The sequence below is a fragment of the Heloderma suspectum genome, chromosome 1 (assembly GCF_057233095.1).
Source record: "Heloderma suspectum isolate Gila_16-S chromosome 1, 16-S_ref, whole genome shotgun sequence".
In the NCBI taxonomy this organism is placed as follows: Eukaryota; Metazoa; Chordata; class Lepidosauria; order Squamata; family Helodermatidae; genus Heloderma; species Heloderma suspectum.
The window spans coordinates 132,677,968-132,695,856 of record NC_139458.1 but is presented as its reverse complement, the minus strand read 5'-3'; the positions used below and the strand labels follow the sequence as shown (position 1 = coordinate 132,695,856).

Genomic DNA, 17,889 nt, shown 5'->3' with positions numbered 1-17,889 from the left:
ACACCTGGTATTGGGTGACAGAGACAGATTGGGGATGCTGCTGGTGTACCACCCACCCTGCTGTCCAGCATCCTCCCTGACTGAGCTGGCAGAGGCAGTCTTGGTATTGGAGGAACCCAGGACGGTGGTTCTGGGTGACCTCAACTTCCATGCTGAGGCTGTCTCTGGAGCTCCAGATTGGGACTTCATGGCCTCCATGACGACCATGGGGCTGCCTCAGTTTGTCATTGGGCCCAACACATGAAGCAGGGCATACCCTTGATTTGGGTTTTGCTCCAAGTTGTAAGCTGGGTAGTCTGAAGATTGGGGGGGAGGGATCCAAATAACCCTGTTGTCATGGTCGCCCTGATGGATGACCTTTATCAAGAGAGGGACAGGGGGAGTGCAATCCTGTTAATTCCGCTTGACCTCTCACTGGATTTTCATACCATCAACCATGGTATCCTCCTGGATTGACTCTGTGGGCTGGGTATTGGAGGCACTGTTACAGTGGTTCCAGCCCTACTTAAGGAGCCAATTTCAGACAGTAACATTGGGTGATTCTTCCTCGGCACCTTGGCAATTGAGCTATGCGGTTCAGAAGGGTACCATCTTGTCCCCAATGTTCAACTTCTATATGAAGCCACTGAGAGTGGTCATTAGGGGATTTGGAGCCATCAGTATGCTGGTGACACACAGCAGTACCTCCCTGTGACATCTGAATCAGGAGAGGCTGTGCAAGTCCTGGATCAGTGCCTAGACTCAATAATGGGCTGGATTAGGGCCAATAAACTGAAGCTGAATCCTGGCAAGACAGAAGCCCTGTGGGTGAGTAGTTTGTGAGTCCGGAAGATAGGCTCATCGCCTGTTCTGGATAGGGTTGCACTCCCTCTGAAGGATCAGGTCCATAGGTAGGGGGTACTTCTAAATCTATCACTATCACTGGAGACCCAAGTGGCCACGGTGGCTCGGAGTGCCTTTTACCAGCTTCGGCTGGTTTGCCAGCTATGGCCTCTCCTGGACAGGGATAGCTTGGCCATGGTGGTACAGGTATTACTAACCTCAAGGCTGGACTACTGAAATGCGCTCTATGTGGGGTTGCCCTTAATGTTGCTCCAGAAGCTGGAGCTGGTGCAGAACACAGCAGCTTGGCTGTTGTCAAGAGCTGCCTCTTTTCAGTATGCAACTCTGGACTGGCTGTCTGTTTGCTACTAGGCCAGGTTTAAGGTTTTAGTACAAATGTACAGAGCCCTAAACAATTTGGGACCAGGACCCTTGAGAGAGCACCTTCTTCCTTAACAACCTGCCCAGTCACTGATCAGCGGGCTTGCTCCTGGTGGTTCCACATGGACCTATGGCCCGGTTGGAGTCCACAAGAAAGAGAGCCTTCAGTATGGTGGCCCCCTTCCTGTGGAATTCCCTGCCTTTGGAAGCAGGCAGGCACCAACATTGTGTTTCTTCTGGTGCCTCCTGAAAACACTGTTATTTCAGGAAGCCTTCCTTGAGTGATCGGCCACGGTTTTATCAGAACTCTGTTTCTTTTTAAAAATAGTAATTATTTTAATATGGTGTTTTTACTCTTTTATCCTATCTGCATTGTTCACTGCCCAGGAATCTGTCTGGATGTGGAGCAAAAAACGAATGTAATAAATCAATCTGTCGCTCTGCCATTTCCGCTGGTTCTAGTCCCACCTTCTGGAGCCACAGTGATGAAGTCTGCTCCATCTTCTGCATGACAGCCTTTCAGATATTTGAACATTCCTCATCAACAGTGTGGAATGGAGTGAAAATGCTTGAAGGAACTGTAAGAGGTGATAGAGTGGCACTTTTTTTTTTTTTTTAATGAAGATGAAGAGCAGACCAACCAAGGAACCTGCAAATGCATTCTCTCCCTGGAGAAAGACTTGGGCAAAACCCAAGCCCTGTTCCTCTGCTTTTATAGACTTCCACAAGTCCTTCTCCGTGCCACTCTGATGTGAGGGTTCTGTGTGGAAAGAAGGCTGAACATTTTTGCTTAAAAGTCTTGTGCTGGTGTAAAGGAAATGGAAACGCCATTTTCCTCCCTTCCCAGAGGCTTTTGAAAATTCAGTTTGAGCCACACGGCAGGCAGCTCAGCTCAGGGGCTGCATCACCTTGCCTTTCACTGGCTTTATTATGTTAAAAGACAGACAGACAGAGATTGGCCACCCACCTGACTGCTTTGTGTCCTCATCTCAGTGTAAGAATCAGAACCCCATCACCTGAAGGGAATTGCAATGCTGACCCTATTTATCATGAATTTAATTTTGGCGGGGGGGGGGGGATAATGATATGAATGATTAAACTGAATGGGAATAATTCATTGAAGGGAAATTGATTTTGGAGCAAGATGCAGACCATCTGGATGTAAATTAAATTAATTGAATAAGAACTGATTTGGGTGACCTGGGGTGTGGCACATACCAATTTAAGAATTTGGGGGCATGATTTCGATGGTAAATGGTCTTCTGTGAAATTTAAATTCTCGTAATTATTTCAAAATTTGCATATATACACCTAATATATGCAAATTGGTGTCCCTTTTTTTTGGCCATATGTATCTGGATGCCCTATTCCCCCCCCCCCCCCCCCGAGGCAGGCCAGCACCTTGAAGGCGGCTCCTCGATCCAGTTCTGGTTTTGGCTGCTCACATGACAGCAGCGGCGCCGCTACACTGCATATGCCCGTCTTCCCTGAAACAGACAGACCTGGTCACAGTCATGCATGCTTGATAACCTCAAGACTAGACTACGGTAACATGAACCAGGTGGGGCTAGCCTTGAAAAGGGTCTGCAGGAAAGCAGCTGGCATGGCTCTACAGACAGCCCGCTAGGCCCAAACGTTCTGCTCTGAGGGATTCTTCCTCACAGCAAGGCATTGTCGGCAAGATGGCCCTGGTGACTGCCTGAAGAGGGGCATAGAAGTCTTTTCAACCAACCAACCAAGCATTTTTACGGTATCAATGGGCAGGTCAAACTTCATTTATTTGTTGTAGCTCATAGTTGTTCACAATGTTTGCACAGGACACTGAGGAGATGTAGGAAGATCCTAAGCAAGGGACAGAGGAAAACTATTCAGGCTAAACTAGGCCACTTTAAAAGCCACTCTTAAAGATTAAGATTGCAATCCTGCGCCCACTTACCTGGGAGTAAGCCCCATTGGATTCAGTGAGGCTTACTTCTGAGGACACATGTATAGGATTGTCCTGCACATATCTCAAATATACTCATGTTTGTTTGTCCATCTAGAGGGCTTGAGCTGAACTTTGTGCCATTAAGTTTAAATTGCGCTGCCTGGTTGTAATGAAGGGCGTTTCCAGACAATCTGTTTTTCATGCAATATGGAAGCACTTCTAACTAGAGCTGTGTGCGAATGGCCTCTCAGAGTTCTCCACCCTTTTTGTGGGCAGAGAAATTGGGGTGAAAATTTCATCGAATTTCTCCAGGAGGAGGAGAAATTCTGAACAGTTTCTCACAGGCAGGGCTCCCCATTGGCAGGGTGTGTCGCACAGCTTCTTTCTTCGTAAGGGGTTTTGGTTTTTTATGCTCCCACTGCAAGTGGCAACAGCACCAACCATGTGGGCAGGCTGGCCCCCAATTTGCGTCCACCACAATGCAGGGGGCATTGTTGCATCCAGCTCCAGAGAAGAGGTGGAACTAGTGCTGAGCCAAAATTTCATCCCCTATGAAAGAGGCTTCCATTTTTCTGCCTCATTCTCAGGGTGTTTTCAAATTTATTTTGTGGTGTTATTGAGCTCACCTAATTACTGCAGGGCAGCCGAGGGAGCTGTGTTTGTATTTTCTTTCTATTACACGTCTCTCCATTGCTCTGCAGCCTCCTTGACTGCCTGCACTTCCTGATCTGAAAAAGCCCTATGGGAGGAATGACCTCATGATGTCTTCCCCTGTGCTCTACCTGAAGTGTTGTCTCTCCCAACCCAAGAGAATTTCTCTGAAATTTTCTTCACCGTTGAATTTCTTTCTGGAAACCATTTATTTTCTGTCAAATTGAATGAGAATGGTAGGGGGAAAGTGGGAGAAATGTTCGGCACAGCACTACTTCTAACCCATTTATTGTTTTCCCTAATAGAGCCCTATGAGGGCCCAGGACTCTTCAGAATAAGAATCTGGATGCTCAGTAAGATTAACAGAGGTAAACTTTAATGTCCAGGTTCTTTCTGTGCATGAAACAACAACCAGATGAACAACAACCAGATGAAGCAACAACCAGACTATTCCATGGGTGTTTCTACATTAAGCAAAACCCCTGCAAAACCCCACATCCTTTCCGGAGCTTCCTGCTTTTGGTTTCTTTGTGGGATTAGGAAGGGCTTCTTTACACGGCAGCCACATAGTTTGAACTGAGGGAGTGCCTTCTCGCACCCTGGCATGTGTGCAAAGGAGTGGAGAGGGGGAGTCTTATTTTCATAGCTTAACTTCTGCTGTACTGTTTTCTCACAGCCCCCAGGAAACCTCTGAGTGATTTCTGAGTAGAGATAATACCACAGTATAAGTCTGCAATCCTGGGCACATTTACTTGGGAGTAAGCCACATTGACCCCAATGGGGCTTACTTCTGAGTAGACATAAGATCACCTTGTAAGTCTGCAACCCTCGGCACACTCACTTGGGAGTAAGCCCCATTGACCTTAATAGGGTGTTCTGAAACAACAGAAGACGTTGCTTCTGAGCTTGGTGGGGTGGGGGTTCAGATGTGTCTCCTTTTGTTGCAGGGAGGCATTTTACCTTCTTCTCCCTCCTACTCAGAAAGGGAGAGGCAGGAGATGCAATCGGCGGGCGATTCTTGCCCTCCCGCCTGTCAAATCTGCTCGGGTCTCCTTCCGTGCAACCCTGCTCCCATCCTCAGTGCCTTCCTCATCCTGACTGTGTCCCTAACAAGTGAAAACAAATGCCCACAGCAGGCAGACACAGCAGTTTCTCTCACTATGGGAGAATTTAATGAAGAGGTCATGGCGCTCCTGTTCCGTGGGCTGGAAAAAATAATTTTTTTGCGTTTGGGGAAAACACAGGATAGGCTGGGGGAAATGGCGGGAGACACCCTGGAGGGCAATGGCGCCATCTAAAGAGCCCACAAACTTCCATGACAGAGCCATCTCAGTAGCAGGATAAAAGCTCCATGTGATGAACCCTCGTCCCTAATCACCTTCCTCTCAGCCTAGTATAAGTCTGGGGAGGGACTACGTAACACTATGAAAGAACTACTAGATTCAGCCTGAATGGGTTGCATTCTGGGAAGAGCCAGGAAGTTGCTAAGGGCAACCCTGGCCTGAGGAGAGAGGCCTCACAGCTCGGGAGAGCTCTGTAGAAACTAGGGATGTCAGAGAATTCCGCCACGGATCTCGGTGAGGCCAAATGCCAGTGCATTCAGCCCCCCGAAATCCGTGGCAGAACGAAGCCCCTTCCCCCCCAGCCCACGAAAGGCCCGTGAAACGGAGCACTTACCTGCTGCCATCCGTGCTGACTTGTGAATGGCGGCCGCCCTGCGGCCACCATTCACTTCTTCATCATAGTCATGATAGGCTACGTAAATACTTACGTAGCCTATCATGGCTAACGCAGGGATGCCTTTTGCGTCTCTGCGGAGGCCGTGTGATAGGCTACGTATTTCCATAGCCTTTCACGGCAAGCCAAAAAAAACAACAGCTTACGCAAATGGCGGCGGCTACGGCAGCCTCCATTTGCATTCCCTATTTTTAGCCATTTTAGCCTACGTAAATATTTACGTAGGCAATTACGACGAAAACAAAGGGAACACATATAGCGTAGTGGGCGCTATTTGCGTTCCATTCGCCATAATAGCCTACGTAAATATTTACGTAGGCAATTACGGCGAAAACAAAGGGAACACAAATAGCGTAGTGGGCGCTATTTGCGTTCCATTCGCCGTAATAGCCTATGTAAATATTTACGTAGGCTAAAACAGGGGCGGGGGGACGGAACGCAAATGGCGCCCATTACGCTATCTGCGTTCCCCTTGTTTTTCGCCATAATAGCCTACGTAAATATTTACGTAGGCTAAAACAGCTAAAAATAGGGAACACAAATGGCGGCCACCATAGCCGCCGCCATTTGCGTACGCTGTTTTTTGGGGGGGCTTGCCGTGATAGGCTACGTAAATACTTACGTAGCCTATCACAGCAGCTTCGCAGGACATAAAAGGCGGCTGCTAAGGCGGCTGCCATTTGCGTCTGCAGCAGCCCGTCTGCGGCCGGAACTCCGGCTGCGGATGGCCCTGGCCGGCAGCTCCGTGGAGTGGAGCTGGCCCAGGGAGGATTCCAGGGGGAGGGACGGAGTGCCTCCCCCCCACCGTGAATCCAAGCTCCACAAAGGTAAGTGACTTTCGTACATCCCTAGTAGAAACGCCTTTGTTTAAATAAAGCTGAAACGTTTGTTTAGAAGGCAGAGCCAGTTTGATTTGATAAGGTGCAATCCACCACCTTTGAAACAGACTAGCCTGGGTTTGTCACACCTCAAGTTAGTACAGGTGCTTTTTAAAAAGATATTTAAACAGAACCAAAACCAGGGCATTTTTCATTCTGGTGCCTCCACTAATGGATATTAACTAGGGCTGTTTTTCATGCAATACACAAGTAGTTGTAACCCATTCATTGTTTTTCCTAATGGAGACCTCAGAGGGCCTGAGACCCTCAGATTAAAGAACCCTTTTTAAAGAGCTCTTAGGTTACAACTTTATGCACAGATCGATAGATGTAAACCCCGCTCAGTTCAGTGGGACTTATTTCTGAGTAAACATATATATGATCAGTCTGCTAGTAGAGTCACTGTATGAGATGTAGTAAATTTATCAATCTGCACAATATGAATTAAAAAGTTGTTCTGGTGAAAATAGTTAAAATGGTCAAAACATCTGTTGGTTTAAGACCAGAATTAAGGCTATCTTGTGTTCGTTCAAGGTCTGCAAAGCCAGAGAATTGGAAGCAAAGGCTGATGCCTCATCTGACATGACCCGTGATCAGTAATGATACCGTGCAATGTCACAAATTGTGCTTGCTTGCAACTTACCCTCCATGCACCCACACTTTTCCTGGGTCTTTCAGGCCCAAATCAAGATTGGGAGGATGGAGTGCTGGGACCAGCTAAGATGCCCCATGTTGTCCTGGTCCTGTATTGCTTTATGAAGCACCTGAAACTTCCTGTATTGCTTGCTAGAAGAATCCTCTTGTGAGTTGACCCATACCTGTTTGTTGCTTGTAAGCAAGCAAACCAGCAGGTTTTTTTATTACTGTATTTCCCTCGTTTTTTAAAACGAAATTATTACAATGTTCTGGATAAACAAACTAAAAAACAAAATGCAAACAGGTCATTAACTGAATAGATGTGTACAAATGAATAGATATGTTCCTGTTAGGGATAGGCAGATTCCCTACCTTCCGGCCTGTAGGGAATCCACCGCAGGGGGAGGCGATCCATTCCTCCCCCTGGAATCCTCCGGAGCCGGCTCCTCTCCACAGTGATTCTGCGGAGCCACACACCGGCCCCGTATTGCTGGCTAGCCTATTGCGGGGAAAAACACAAACACAAATGGCGTAGTGGATGCCCCTTGCAGCCGTAAATCCCTTAGTTTAACCTAATTGCAACCATTTATGGCTGCATTTAGGTTAAACTAAGGGATTTATGGCCACAAGTGGTGTCCACTACGCCACGTGCGGCTGTATTCATTCCTCACAGCAGTATGGTAATGGCGTCCACCATTACCGTATCACCAGCAATACGGAGCCAGTGTGTGGCTCCATGGAATCGCCACGGAGAGGAGCTGGCTCCGGAGGATTCCGGGCGGAGGTGGAGGTAAGTGATCCTTTCCGCCGCAAACTCTGGAGGCCAGATTCTTTGGAATCCGGCTTCATTGGGGTCCACGGTGGAATTCTCCGCCATCCCTAGTTCTTGTATGTTTAGGTTACTTCTGAGTAAGCCTGCACAGGATTCCAGCATAACCTTTTCCCTTTCCACCTAAGGATGGACGAAAGTCCCTTACCTGGTCCCGCAGCTGTGTTTGGTGGGGGGGGAGGTGCTCCATTTCTCCCCCCGAAATTCTTGGTGGAGGGGAAGGCGCCCCACCCCTCCCGGCCAAAATTCAGGCTGGCGGGGAGGCGCCCCGTCTCCCCGGCCGCATGGGCGCCGCCATTTGCGTACACACTTTTTTTTTTCAAAGTCAGCCGTGATAGGCTACGTAAAGATTTACATAGCCTATCACGGCTGACTTTGAAAATCTAGCCATGATAGGCTACGTAAATCGTTACGTAGCCTATCACTTTTTTTTTTTTTTTTACTTTACGGGGAAATGGTGGCGGCAGCAGCCGGTCAGAAGACCGGCCACCGCCAAAACACCGCTGAAACGCCGCCGGGACCCACCGCCGAGAGGGACATTCAACAGAGGTAAGTCCCATCCCGGGGGGGGGTGGGCAGAGAATTTCCCCACCAATTTCGGGGAGCCGAATGCGTTGGCATTCGGCCTCCCGGAGATTCATGGAGAAATTCTCCGCCATCCCTATTTCCACCCTCTCTTCATCAGTGATGTGTCAATCACCGGGAGTGATTCCATCAGCCTTTGAAATTATCTCACACTTATCTTAGTTGATAGTTCCCTGCTGCACCTCCCCCATTGTTGGAACGCTGACAAGAACAGTGCAATTCAAAACACTGGATTACTGGCAGCATTCGAGCTTCAGAGGGCCTTTCTACCCAAGGCATTTATTGTGCGCTCATGATTCCTCACTCATGGTATTTTGTGGGTGCTTAACATGATGTCGTCATCCTCCAGGGCCTCTCCCATTCTTTGAAAAATGTTAAGGGTTTTTTTTCCCCCCTAACAAGTAAAGCCTGGTATTTCTGTGAATGGCAACATGAAAGCCTAGTGTATTTGTGCAATTCTGCTATACCACAGGGCAGAGAAATTAAAACCCTGGGGGAAAAATGTGTAAAGGAGCTGATCTTAATCCCACAAAGAATCCAGAAGCAGAAACCTCAGTAAAGTGGCAGGTTAAAAGCCTCATGTAGAAAAGTCCAGATTGAAACTGAGCATGCCTGACAGAACTTTGCCAGCAGTTGCTGCCATCAGCTTTAATGGGGCAGAAAAACCTTGGTAACTTTTAAACCTCTTTTCAAAATTTCACCAGACCAATGAAAGGTGCACCTCCTCAACCAGCCTGAATAAGATACACAAGTAGTTTTCCCCAGAATTTGAAAGAAATATATGATATGCTAAGCCACAGCTTGAGTAAAAAGTACAAATGTGTCAATTTTCAGCACATTTTAACTTGCAGTATTTGTAGCAATTTGTATTGGAGTGGTTTGAAAATTTTCATGATTGTAGATTTTATCATCTAGATTATGGAGGGCAACTTTCAAGTTATTAGTTCCACCCATGACATTTTTATAAGCATTAGAATTTTGAGGCTTATAATGGTGGAACCTTTTTTTTTCCTCTTTGCAACTCACTTTGACTAAAGGGGCACTCATGTGCCCCTTTAATATTTCCTTTTAAGTTGGTGCATATGTATATTGTAGTAACAGGCAGCATCTGAATACCAGTTGATGGGAAACATGAGTGGGGGTGCCATTGCCAGTGGAGGCTGGTGGCCAATCTGACCGAGGGGGGCGTGGAGGGCAGGTCAGCAGAGGCAGAGCCAGAGGTGGAACAGTCTTTGAATCCCGAACAGCTAGCAACCCATACCACAGAAAGGAAGAACTGAGGCACAGGAACTTTAAGGCTGTACATGCAAAGGGAAATCTAGGTGGGAAAATCACCCAGCCACGCAAAAGTACTCCTTCAGACCCACATTCTCATGTTCCAGCATCAGCTCCCATTCCACAAAGAATCATGAGTGAAAAGTGTGTGTGTGTGTTACACAACCACACAAAATTATGATGCTGCCACTGCTAATGATGATATCCTCAGAACCACACAGCCAGGGCCAGGTCAAGGCGAGCTGAATGAATGTTTGCAAAGTAACTTCAGATGCTGTCCGACCACAGGAGGAGGATGTTCTTAAACAAGGCAAAGAGAGGGTAGCGATGATCGTCTATTTTCCCAGAGGGTAGCCATGCTAGTCTACCACAGCAACAACAGCGAAGAGAGTTGTTGTACCTTGAAGACTAGCAAGTCTACTCCTGCATAAGCTTTCATGGACTACAGCCCATTTCATCAGATCAGAAAACTTATACCAGAATAAATTTGTTGGTTTTTAAGCTCCCACAAAACTCTTTGTGGTTAATGAGAAACAGGCGTCCGTGTTCTTTTCTACAGGACCTGTACTGTAATCGCATCATTTCTCATCTAAGCTGCTAATTACTTTATGCTGTTCCCTATTAGGACAGCTTCTAAAGCTGCATTTTTATTGTTTGCTATTGTTTTTAATTATTGCATTTTTAACATTTTATGTTGTTAGTTTTGATCTGCAAAACACCCACAGAATATTTACGAGCAGCCATATAAATTTCCTCTCAGATTGACCAGTCTATCGATCTTTGTTTTCACCTTTCTGAGTGAATAATACTGCATAATATGAATGCCTGTTATGTGCCCTTTTGATATGGGTCCTTGGTCCATGGGAATGGAGCAAAGGCAGTTGTGTGGCTGAAGAGCTGGAAGCTTGGCAGGAGACACTGTCAATTTCCTGCCACACATGAGAGTCGCCGGGTCCAATGCACAGGATTTCCATCCACGCATCGTCACAGCACATGCTGAACTGGGAATGTTGGCCCCTCTTTAAAACATTACAATAAAATCAAGCGAGGTGCGTGTAACACACTGCATGCACAAATTCCAAAATGTTTTGAGTACCCACAGAGTATGTACACTGGTGCATACTATGGTCTAAGGCGCTAAGATATGATTAACATGGCAAAAGAGGAAACTAGTTGCAAAGGAGAATTAGGAGACACAATGAGCAGAGTAGAAGGCACGTAACTCTCTCATACACACAAACCAACCTACATAAAATAGAGAAGAAAGGTTTACAAAAAAGAAACACTCCGCTTCTAGAGCACTGGAGAAAATTGGCTGCTGAAATGGAGCGGGAGGGGGAAATCTTATAAAGGCCAGGTCCTTTTCCTTTCCATTTGGCTGTCGCTTCAGCACTGACTATAAGAGAAGTCTGAATGTTGGTTTCATTGCTCTTCAGTGATAGACGCAGATGACAAATGGAACCCCAAGCAACAGTATTATCCTGGTACTCTATATGTTGATTGCTGCCCTCTGTCAATCACTGTTGCTCCTTCTATGTGTCTAAAACAAGATCAGGCTTTATCCATTTCAGGCAACTAAGCTCTCTTACTGTATCTTCAGTTAATGTGTCAGTATCCAGCCTGTAAACACAAGAGAAAGAAACATGCTTCCTATACATGGCGACTTAAGGGCGTTTCTATATATCGATAACTATATCCATACAGACTACAAAACTTACTGTCATTGCTTCCCACTCAAATAACCCTGAGATTTGTTGGACTGTGTGATGGTTCTGAACATATTCTTATAGGGAACCCCGACCGCACTCACCAAATGAGTTTCTTGGGGTTCTACAGGGCAGAAACAATGACATTTACATCCATTTGCTTTACCAAGGTAGATTTCTTAAGCCACATTGTTCTATTCTATCCCACTACACCCATTTCCATGCGCATCTGCTGGGACAGTTGTCATTTTAGTCTCCTGATGCTGACAGTTAAGTACAAAAGTGTTTCAGCTGCATGGGGGGAAAGGTAGAACTGCAGAGACGAGCAGTGGGCCTTGTCCGGCTACTTGAAATCTCACTGAACAAGCGTTTGTTTCCTTAAACACCTAGACTGCTTATTCATGTTCCCTGCTCCATGGAACTTTATAGGACTCCTCTGTGCTTATCAGAACAAACAAGGGTTGTAAAATTCTAGGTCCGGGAATAACCTCTAGGAAGAAGCACAGGCCAGTGTTCAGTGAAAGAGCCTACATGGAAACACATATATCATGGCAAGGCACTTTTTGAATGTTTAGAAGCTGATGCCATACATTCTCAAATGCACAGGAAATACGTCAGGGTCACTGTGTGTGTTTTCCAGCAATTTGGGAAAGTAGGAGCCAGTGCTTCTGTAAATCTTGCCTGTTATTAAGGACAGGATACATTGGGCCTTCTGATCTATATAAAGCAAATGGATCTTGTTCAAAGCTGTGTGGCCTCATGAAATGGACCATCTAATATAGGCTCTCATGATCTCTAGATGCAGAAGGACAATACGGTACATTTCTCTGTGTCGTTATACTATATGCTGTAGGGATCACACACAATGCAATCCACTAATAGATATCCAATATTCCACATGTAAGCAAGCTCCTAGGCTTGTGTGTTTGTGTGTGCGCGCATGCAAACACACACACACACACACACACACACACACACGTGTTTGATAAGCCCAATTCCCCTTGCCATTCCCCTGACCAGCTCCATTCTGGCTCCCTTGGTTCTCCTGCCTCTTTCTCTTGACGTTGCCTTGGAAGCCAAGGCCATGTCTGCCCCCGGAAGGTTTTATTAGTCACAGGGAAACTAGCTGGGACGTACCCTATTGTCTTCAGTCTGCAGTTTGGGTGCTTCAGCCCCTCACACAGCAACATCACCCCTGAATCTCCCAGGTCATTACCACACAGCTGCAGCTTTTTCAGATTCTGGCTGGTGCTGAGAACAGCGCAGAGGTCTCTACAGCAAGCTGCAGTGAACTTGCAGTTCACCAATCTGTAAAACAAAAGCAGCACAGAATGACCGCTGATTGGTCCTTTATTTCTTGCCAATATTTCAGGGCGTGGCAGCCATTCCCACAATGTTTGAGGACAGTTCAGGAGAACGTCCACTGTAAGACTCAGTTACTCAAATCTCGCAGTTATTCAAATTCTTTGTATCCCCCCCATTATATTTCATGCTATGCATATAGCGTGTGTTCATGGAATAGAATTCACTGTGAGATTCCACCCAATGGGAATGTCAGCGATCAGGGTTTGTCATTGCTCAGGTTCTTTTTTCAGGGAAAACATTGAGTCCTCATTGGTTGTTGTAAAGAAAAGTCTGATCATAGTTCCTGGTCCCTCCCATGTTACCCATCTTGAAACCCATATTAGTGCAAGACCTGGGGGGAGCAACCCTATGGCTCCTAGACAGTGTCTGAGGGCCATAGGATGCCTTGGATTCCCAGTTCTGAGGCCGAAGACAGCGCTTCAGTCTTGGAAGAATGGTGTCAGGGTGGAAACTGAGCCCATAGAACCCCAGAGCAGTTCTGATTCTGAGGAGGAACAGCAATCTGTGGGAGAGGAGCGCACTCATCGCTCACAGGCACAGCGACAGGGAAAGATTCCTCCTGCCTGCATTCCTGAGAGAGATAGTGACCCTGGCAGCAAGAGAACAGGGGATGGGGTCTTGCTGGATGCTCGGTGCAGTCGTAGGGAGTGGCACCAGATGGAGGATGCCGAGAGGAGGCGCTCTGCCCACTTGGCACTAAAACAATGGTCGCATCCCGAGGACCTACGGGTAAGAGGGAGGACCTCTCCATAGCCCATAAGTTCAGAGGTTTCCCGCTCTTCTTCTTCAAACAGGGACCAACTGCCTTACCTGGAGCTTAGGCTACTCTGCTAACTACCCCAGTGCAGTTCCTTGCTTAGTCGCTGGTTAGCATCTGAAAGAGTCATTACGTTGTAAAGGAATAAAGCCTTGGAAAGAATCCTCTTCGCTTGTGTCTTGAATTGGCTATTGGAGGGGACTGTAAGAGGCAGCTAGGGCACTCCTGACAAAGGGATCGGAACTCTATCCTCCCTCCCTCCCCTCCCCACTTGCAGCCGGCATGGAAAGAACTGTGCCTGCTGCCTCTCTGAGGTCAGAGAGGGGGAAAGGGGGTGTTTCAGTGGGAAGTGAGGAGAGGAGACTGGAGGGGCCCCTTCATTCCCCCTCTGAAGTGCCCCAGCTGGATGGGCTGAAAAGCCCCTCTAGTGGAAATGCAAGGCGGGAGGACAGGGAGGCAAAGAGTGCCTCCGCTGCTCCTGCATAGGATGATCGTAAGCCTCTAAGTTCCAGGGCTGGCTGGCTGGCTGGCTGGCTTTATTTATTTATTTCATTTCTATACCGCCCAATAGCCGAAGCTCTCTGGGCAGTTCACAAAGATTAAAACCAAAAAGCGCCGGGTAAAACAATATACGATCATCGAGGGCACAACCCAGAGGACTGCGCCCTTATTCGGACAACTCAAAGCTCACAAAATTGTGCAAGCTTTTGAGGTTGCCAGATCTCTTCATCGAGAAAGATATTACAAAAAGCAGGTTTGGCAGGTGGGTGGGTGGGGTGAACTGCAGAAAGGAAAAAAAGGCTGATGAAGTCATGATGCCAGGATAGTACTACATTAATATGGATATTAGAGTTTTTCTTATGGCCAACACAGCTATTTTTGCTTTTTGTTAACTAGTTGTGACTCATTTCCTGACCATATATTGCAAATTATTTGAATCATTTACAATTATTTGCGATACAAGAAGCAACTGAGAAAAAGCATATCTGCACAGATTGGTAAAATTAGTGCTGTAAATATACTTCACATCTTCCATCTTGAGAAGCAGATTTCATACTTACGATAAAGTGTGAAGCTTGCTGTCTGTGTGTTTGAGTCCCTCACACAACAGCTGCATTCCTGAATCTTCCAGTTCGTTGTTCCATAAATCAATGTCTTCCAGCACCTGGTTTGTGCTGAGGACTGAAGAGAGCTCCCCACAACCAGCAGCTGTGATTTCAGACTCACACAAGCTGCAGGAGACCAACACACCTTGCTTGACCACAGATCATGTAATAATGTAGCAATGCAGCTAGGGGGGCTTAGGGAGGGATGGCAGAGATTGTGGGTGCACAAAGATCAGGCTGGGTGGGTGAAGGGAGTTCCCTTGGCTAAGGCACAAAAAGGCAGGAAGGGACCTAGCTGGAGGTGTTATAGTTCACAGAGTTCATAGAATCATAGGGTTGGAAGGGGCCTACAAGGCCATCGAATCCAATCCCCTGCTCAATGCAGGAAGCCTGATTCCCAGGCGGTCCCCCATCCAAGTACTAACCAGGGCTGACCCTGCTTAGCTTCCAAGATCAGACGAGATCATTGCTTTGATGACGGAGGGGCTCTGGGTTGGATGAGGTCTGGGAGAAACGGGATGGGCAAAGGAGTACATGTAGTCCTCTCAGAGTGGCGGGAGGGCCAGGAAAATTGAGATGAGTGGGAAAAATACTCTTTTGGACAAGAGGCAGGGAAGCAGGCATGGATAGGGCGGGAGAGAGCTTTTCCTCATTAAAATTAAATTGCACACCCATGCACAACAGGATACAGTTCCAGTGCTCAGGATTAGACCCTGATTAGAACTTAGAATTTAGGATTAGGATTTAGGATTGGAACTTCTCACTTACCACAATTTCTGTAATGTGCAGTTTGGATGTTTCAGTCCCTCACACAGCAGCTTCACTCCTGAATCCCCAAGTGTGTTACCTCCCACGAGCAGTTCTGTCAGCGTCTGGCTGCTGCTGAGGACAGAGGCGAGATCCCCACAGCACGCAGCAGTGAAACCACAACTGAACAAGCTGCAGGAGACAGGCAGTTGCTGTATTACGCTCACACGAAACCCAGAGTACGTCTGTGTCCCACATGCAACCGCTTTCTTGGTCATCCCTCAGTTGTCACGTCCCCTGATGAGAGCTGCCTGTCCAATTAGCAAAAACCTGTTTCTGTGTTCCTTACAGCATTCCTTGGAGATGGAGACGCTTCCTACCCTGAAACTTCCACTGACAATGTTGGTGGTGATGCTGCTGCTGCGTGACAGCAGGAAATGGAAGCCTAATTGGGGGTGAAAGGGCTGGTCTGGTCTGGTCTGCTTGGGGTGCAGCATTTCTAGAATGATCCCTTCGTGCTCTTTGGAAGGCCATAAGCTAGGTGGCCTCAACCACGCTCTCCGCCCCAGAGAAATCCACCCAGCTTGTCACTTGCTTCAGTTTCTGCAGTCTGCAATGTGGGTGCCTCAGTCCTTCACACAGGAGCTTCACTCCCGAGTCTCCAAGTTTGTTACATTCCACCACGATCTCCGTCAGTGTCTGGTTGATGGTCAGAACAGAAGCAAGATCTCCACAGCAAGCAGCTGTCATGCTGCACTGTGCCAGCCTGCAGAAGGTAGGAAAGACGCATGACAGAAACCCCTCCCATATCTCCTGCAGTGATATCTACTTGCTACAAGATTCTGAAGCCTTTATTCCTGGGTGGCGTTAGAATGAAGCCACAACACCTCCTGCACAATGGTGCTGAGGGACTCCATTTCTTGTTCCATGCACATCCAATATTGCACAAGCACTGCACGCACGCTTAGGGACTGTCCCGTTTGCCCATTTATTCTTGTGTGCTGCTTCTTCACACACAGACACAAAGCCTGCTCTATGAATTGCATGGTTTACAGTCAGAGTATTAAACCCCCCTCAAAAAAACCCCTATGCACCAGGAGGAGGGCCCTGATTTCTAGCAGGACTCCAGGTAGTCTAGCTTCAGTCGTGACGAAACCACCCTGTGTCACATTTATTAGTTAAAAAAAAGAAAAGCTATTGGTGCCTATGGCAGTTTTATTTTCTGTTGCTAATTGTAGCACCAGGGGAAGGGGGCGGGGGGAGTGGATTTGTCAAGACTGGGGCTGGGGAGGAAAGCTTTAATCTCCCCTCCACACATGTTGATGTTTTGATGTATATCCCACTCACTCAGTGACTAGGTTTGCACAACACGCTAGTCCACGCTCAGTAGTTGAGTGTGGATTGTGGTTGAACCGTTGGGTTTTTTTTGTTAAACCATGGGTTAGCGTGTTGTCTGAACCCAGGGCATTTTCTGCAGGGTGGCTTGTTAACCATGCAGTGTGGCTTGTTAACCATCCTGAACAACCCAAAAACAAACCATGGGTTCTCAAAGTGGCTTGTTTGAGAACAATTAGCCACTGTATGATTAACAAGTCAACCTGTGGAAAATGTCCTAGGTTCAGACAACACGCTAATCCACAGTTCAATGAACAACCCACAGCTCAACAATAACCCACACTCAATCACTGAGTGTTAGTGTGTTGTGTGAACAGCCCCTCTATCTAGCATTACATTTGCTTGTTTTAATCCACTGATGTGCTGAAGCAGAGGCACATGGGATCCATCTGGCACTAGGGATGTACAAAAGTGACTTACCTTTCGCAGATTATGTTGATGGGGGGGGGAGGCGTTCGGGGGGCCGAATGCACGTAAATCTTTACGTAGGCTAAAACGGGGAATCAAAAGGGGACACAAATAGCGCCCGCTACGCTATTTGTGTTCCCCTTTCTTTTCACCGTCATAGTCTATGTAAATATTTATGTAGATTAAGACGGTAAAAAGAAGGAACGCAAATGGCGGCAGCCGTAGCCATTTGTGTACGTGGTTTTTTGTTTTGTTTAAACCCATCCAACCATGATAGGCTACGTAAAGATTTACGTAGCCTATCACGTCTTTTTTTTTTTACCTAGCCATGATAGGCTACGCAAATCTTTACATAGCCTAGTATCACGTCTTTTTTTTTTTTACACAAGCCTGGAAATGGCGGCAGTGGCAGCTGGTCGGAAGACCGGCTGCCACTGCCACCGCCGCCGCCACCGCCACTGCCACCGCCGCCCGGAAGATCCGCCCCAGGTGAGTCTCATCCCAAGGGGGATCCGCAGGGGGGCGGGGGGTGGCAGGCCGTTCCGCCACGGAGTTCGGGGGGCCGAATGCACTGGCATTCAGCCTCACCGAGATCCGTGGCGGAATTCTCTGACATCCCTATCTGGCACACAGAGATAACTCATTGCCTGACCTTAGAGCCAGACCCTTCCATGTCCCCAAGCA

General features: G+C 47.4%; 1 protein-coding gene across 3 annotated transcripts in view; it reads right to left on the bottom strand.

Moving 5' to 3' along the window:
- Positions 1-3,984: 3,984 nt before the first annotated feature.
- LOC146357897 (NACHT, LRR and PYD domains-containing protein 12-like) overlaps positions 3,985-17,889 on the bottom strand; it is a 33,706-nt gene continuing 19,801 nt past the window's right edge. For 2 of the 3 annotated variants that reach the window (XM_084846477.1, XM_084844840.1), the window contains exons 8-12: positions 15,998-16,168; positions 15,424-15,594; positions 14,611-14,781; positions 12,565-12,735; positions 3,985-11,341 (exon numbers count right to left, since the gene is read on the bottom strand). In XM_084846477.1, coding sequence (XP_084702603.1) covers positions 11,254-11,341; positions 12,565-12,735; positions 14,611-14,781; positions 15,424-15,594; positions 15,998-16,168 — 772 coding nt within the window. In that variant the 3' untranslated portion in view covers positions 3,985-11,253. The remainder of the gene's footprint in view (positions 11,342-12,564; positions 12,736-14,610; positions 14,782-15,423; positions 15,595-15,997; positions 16,169-17,889) is intronic. The other variant, XM_084845628.1, reaches the window with a different exon arrangement.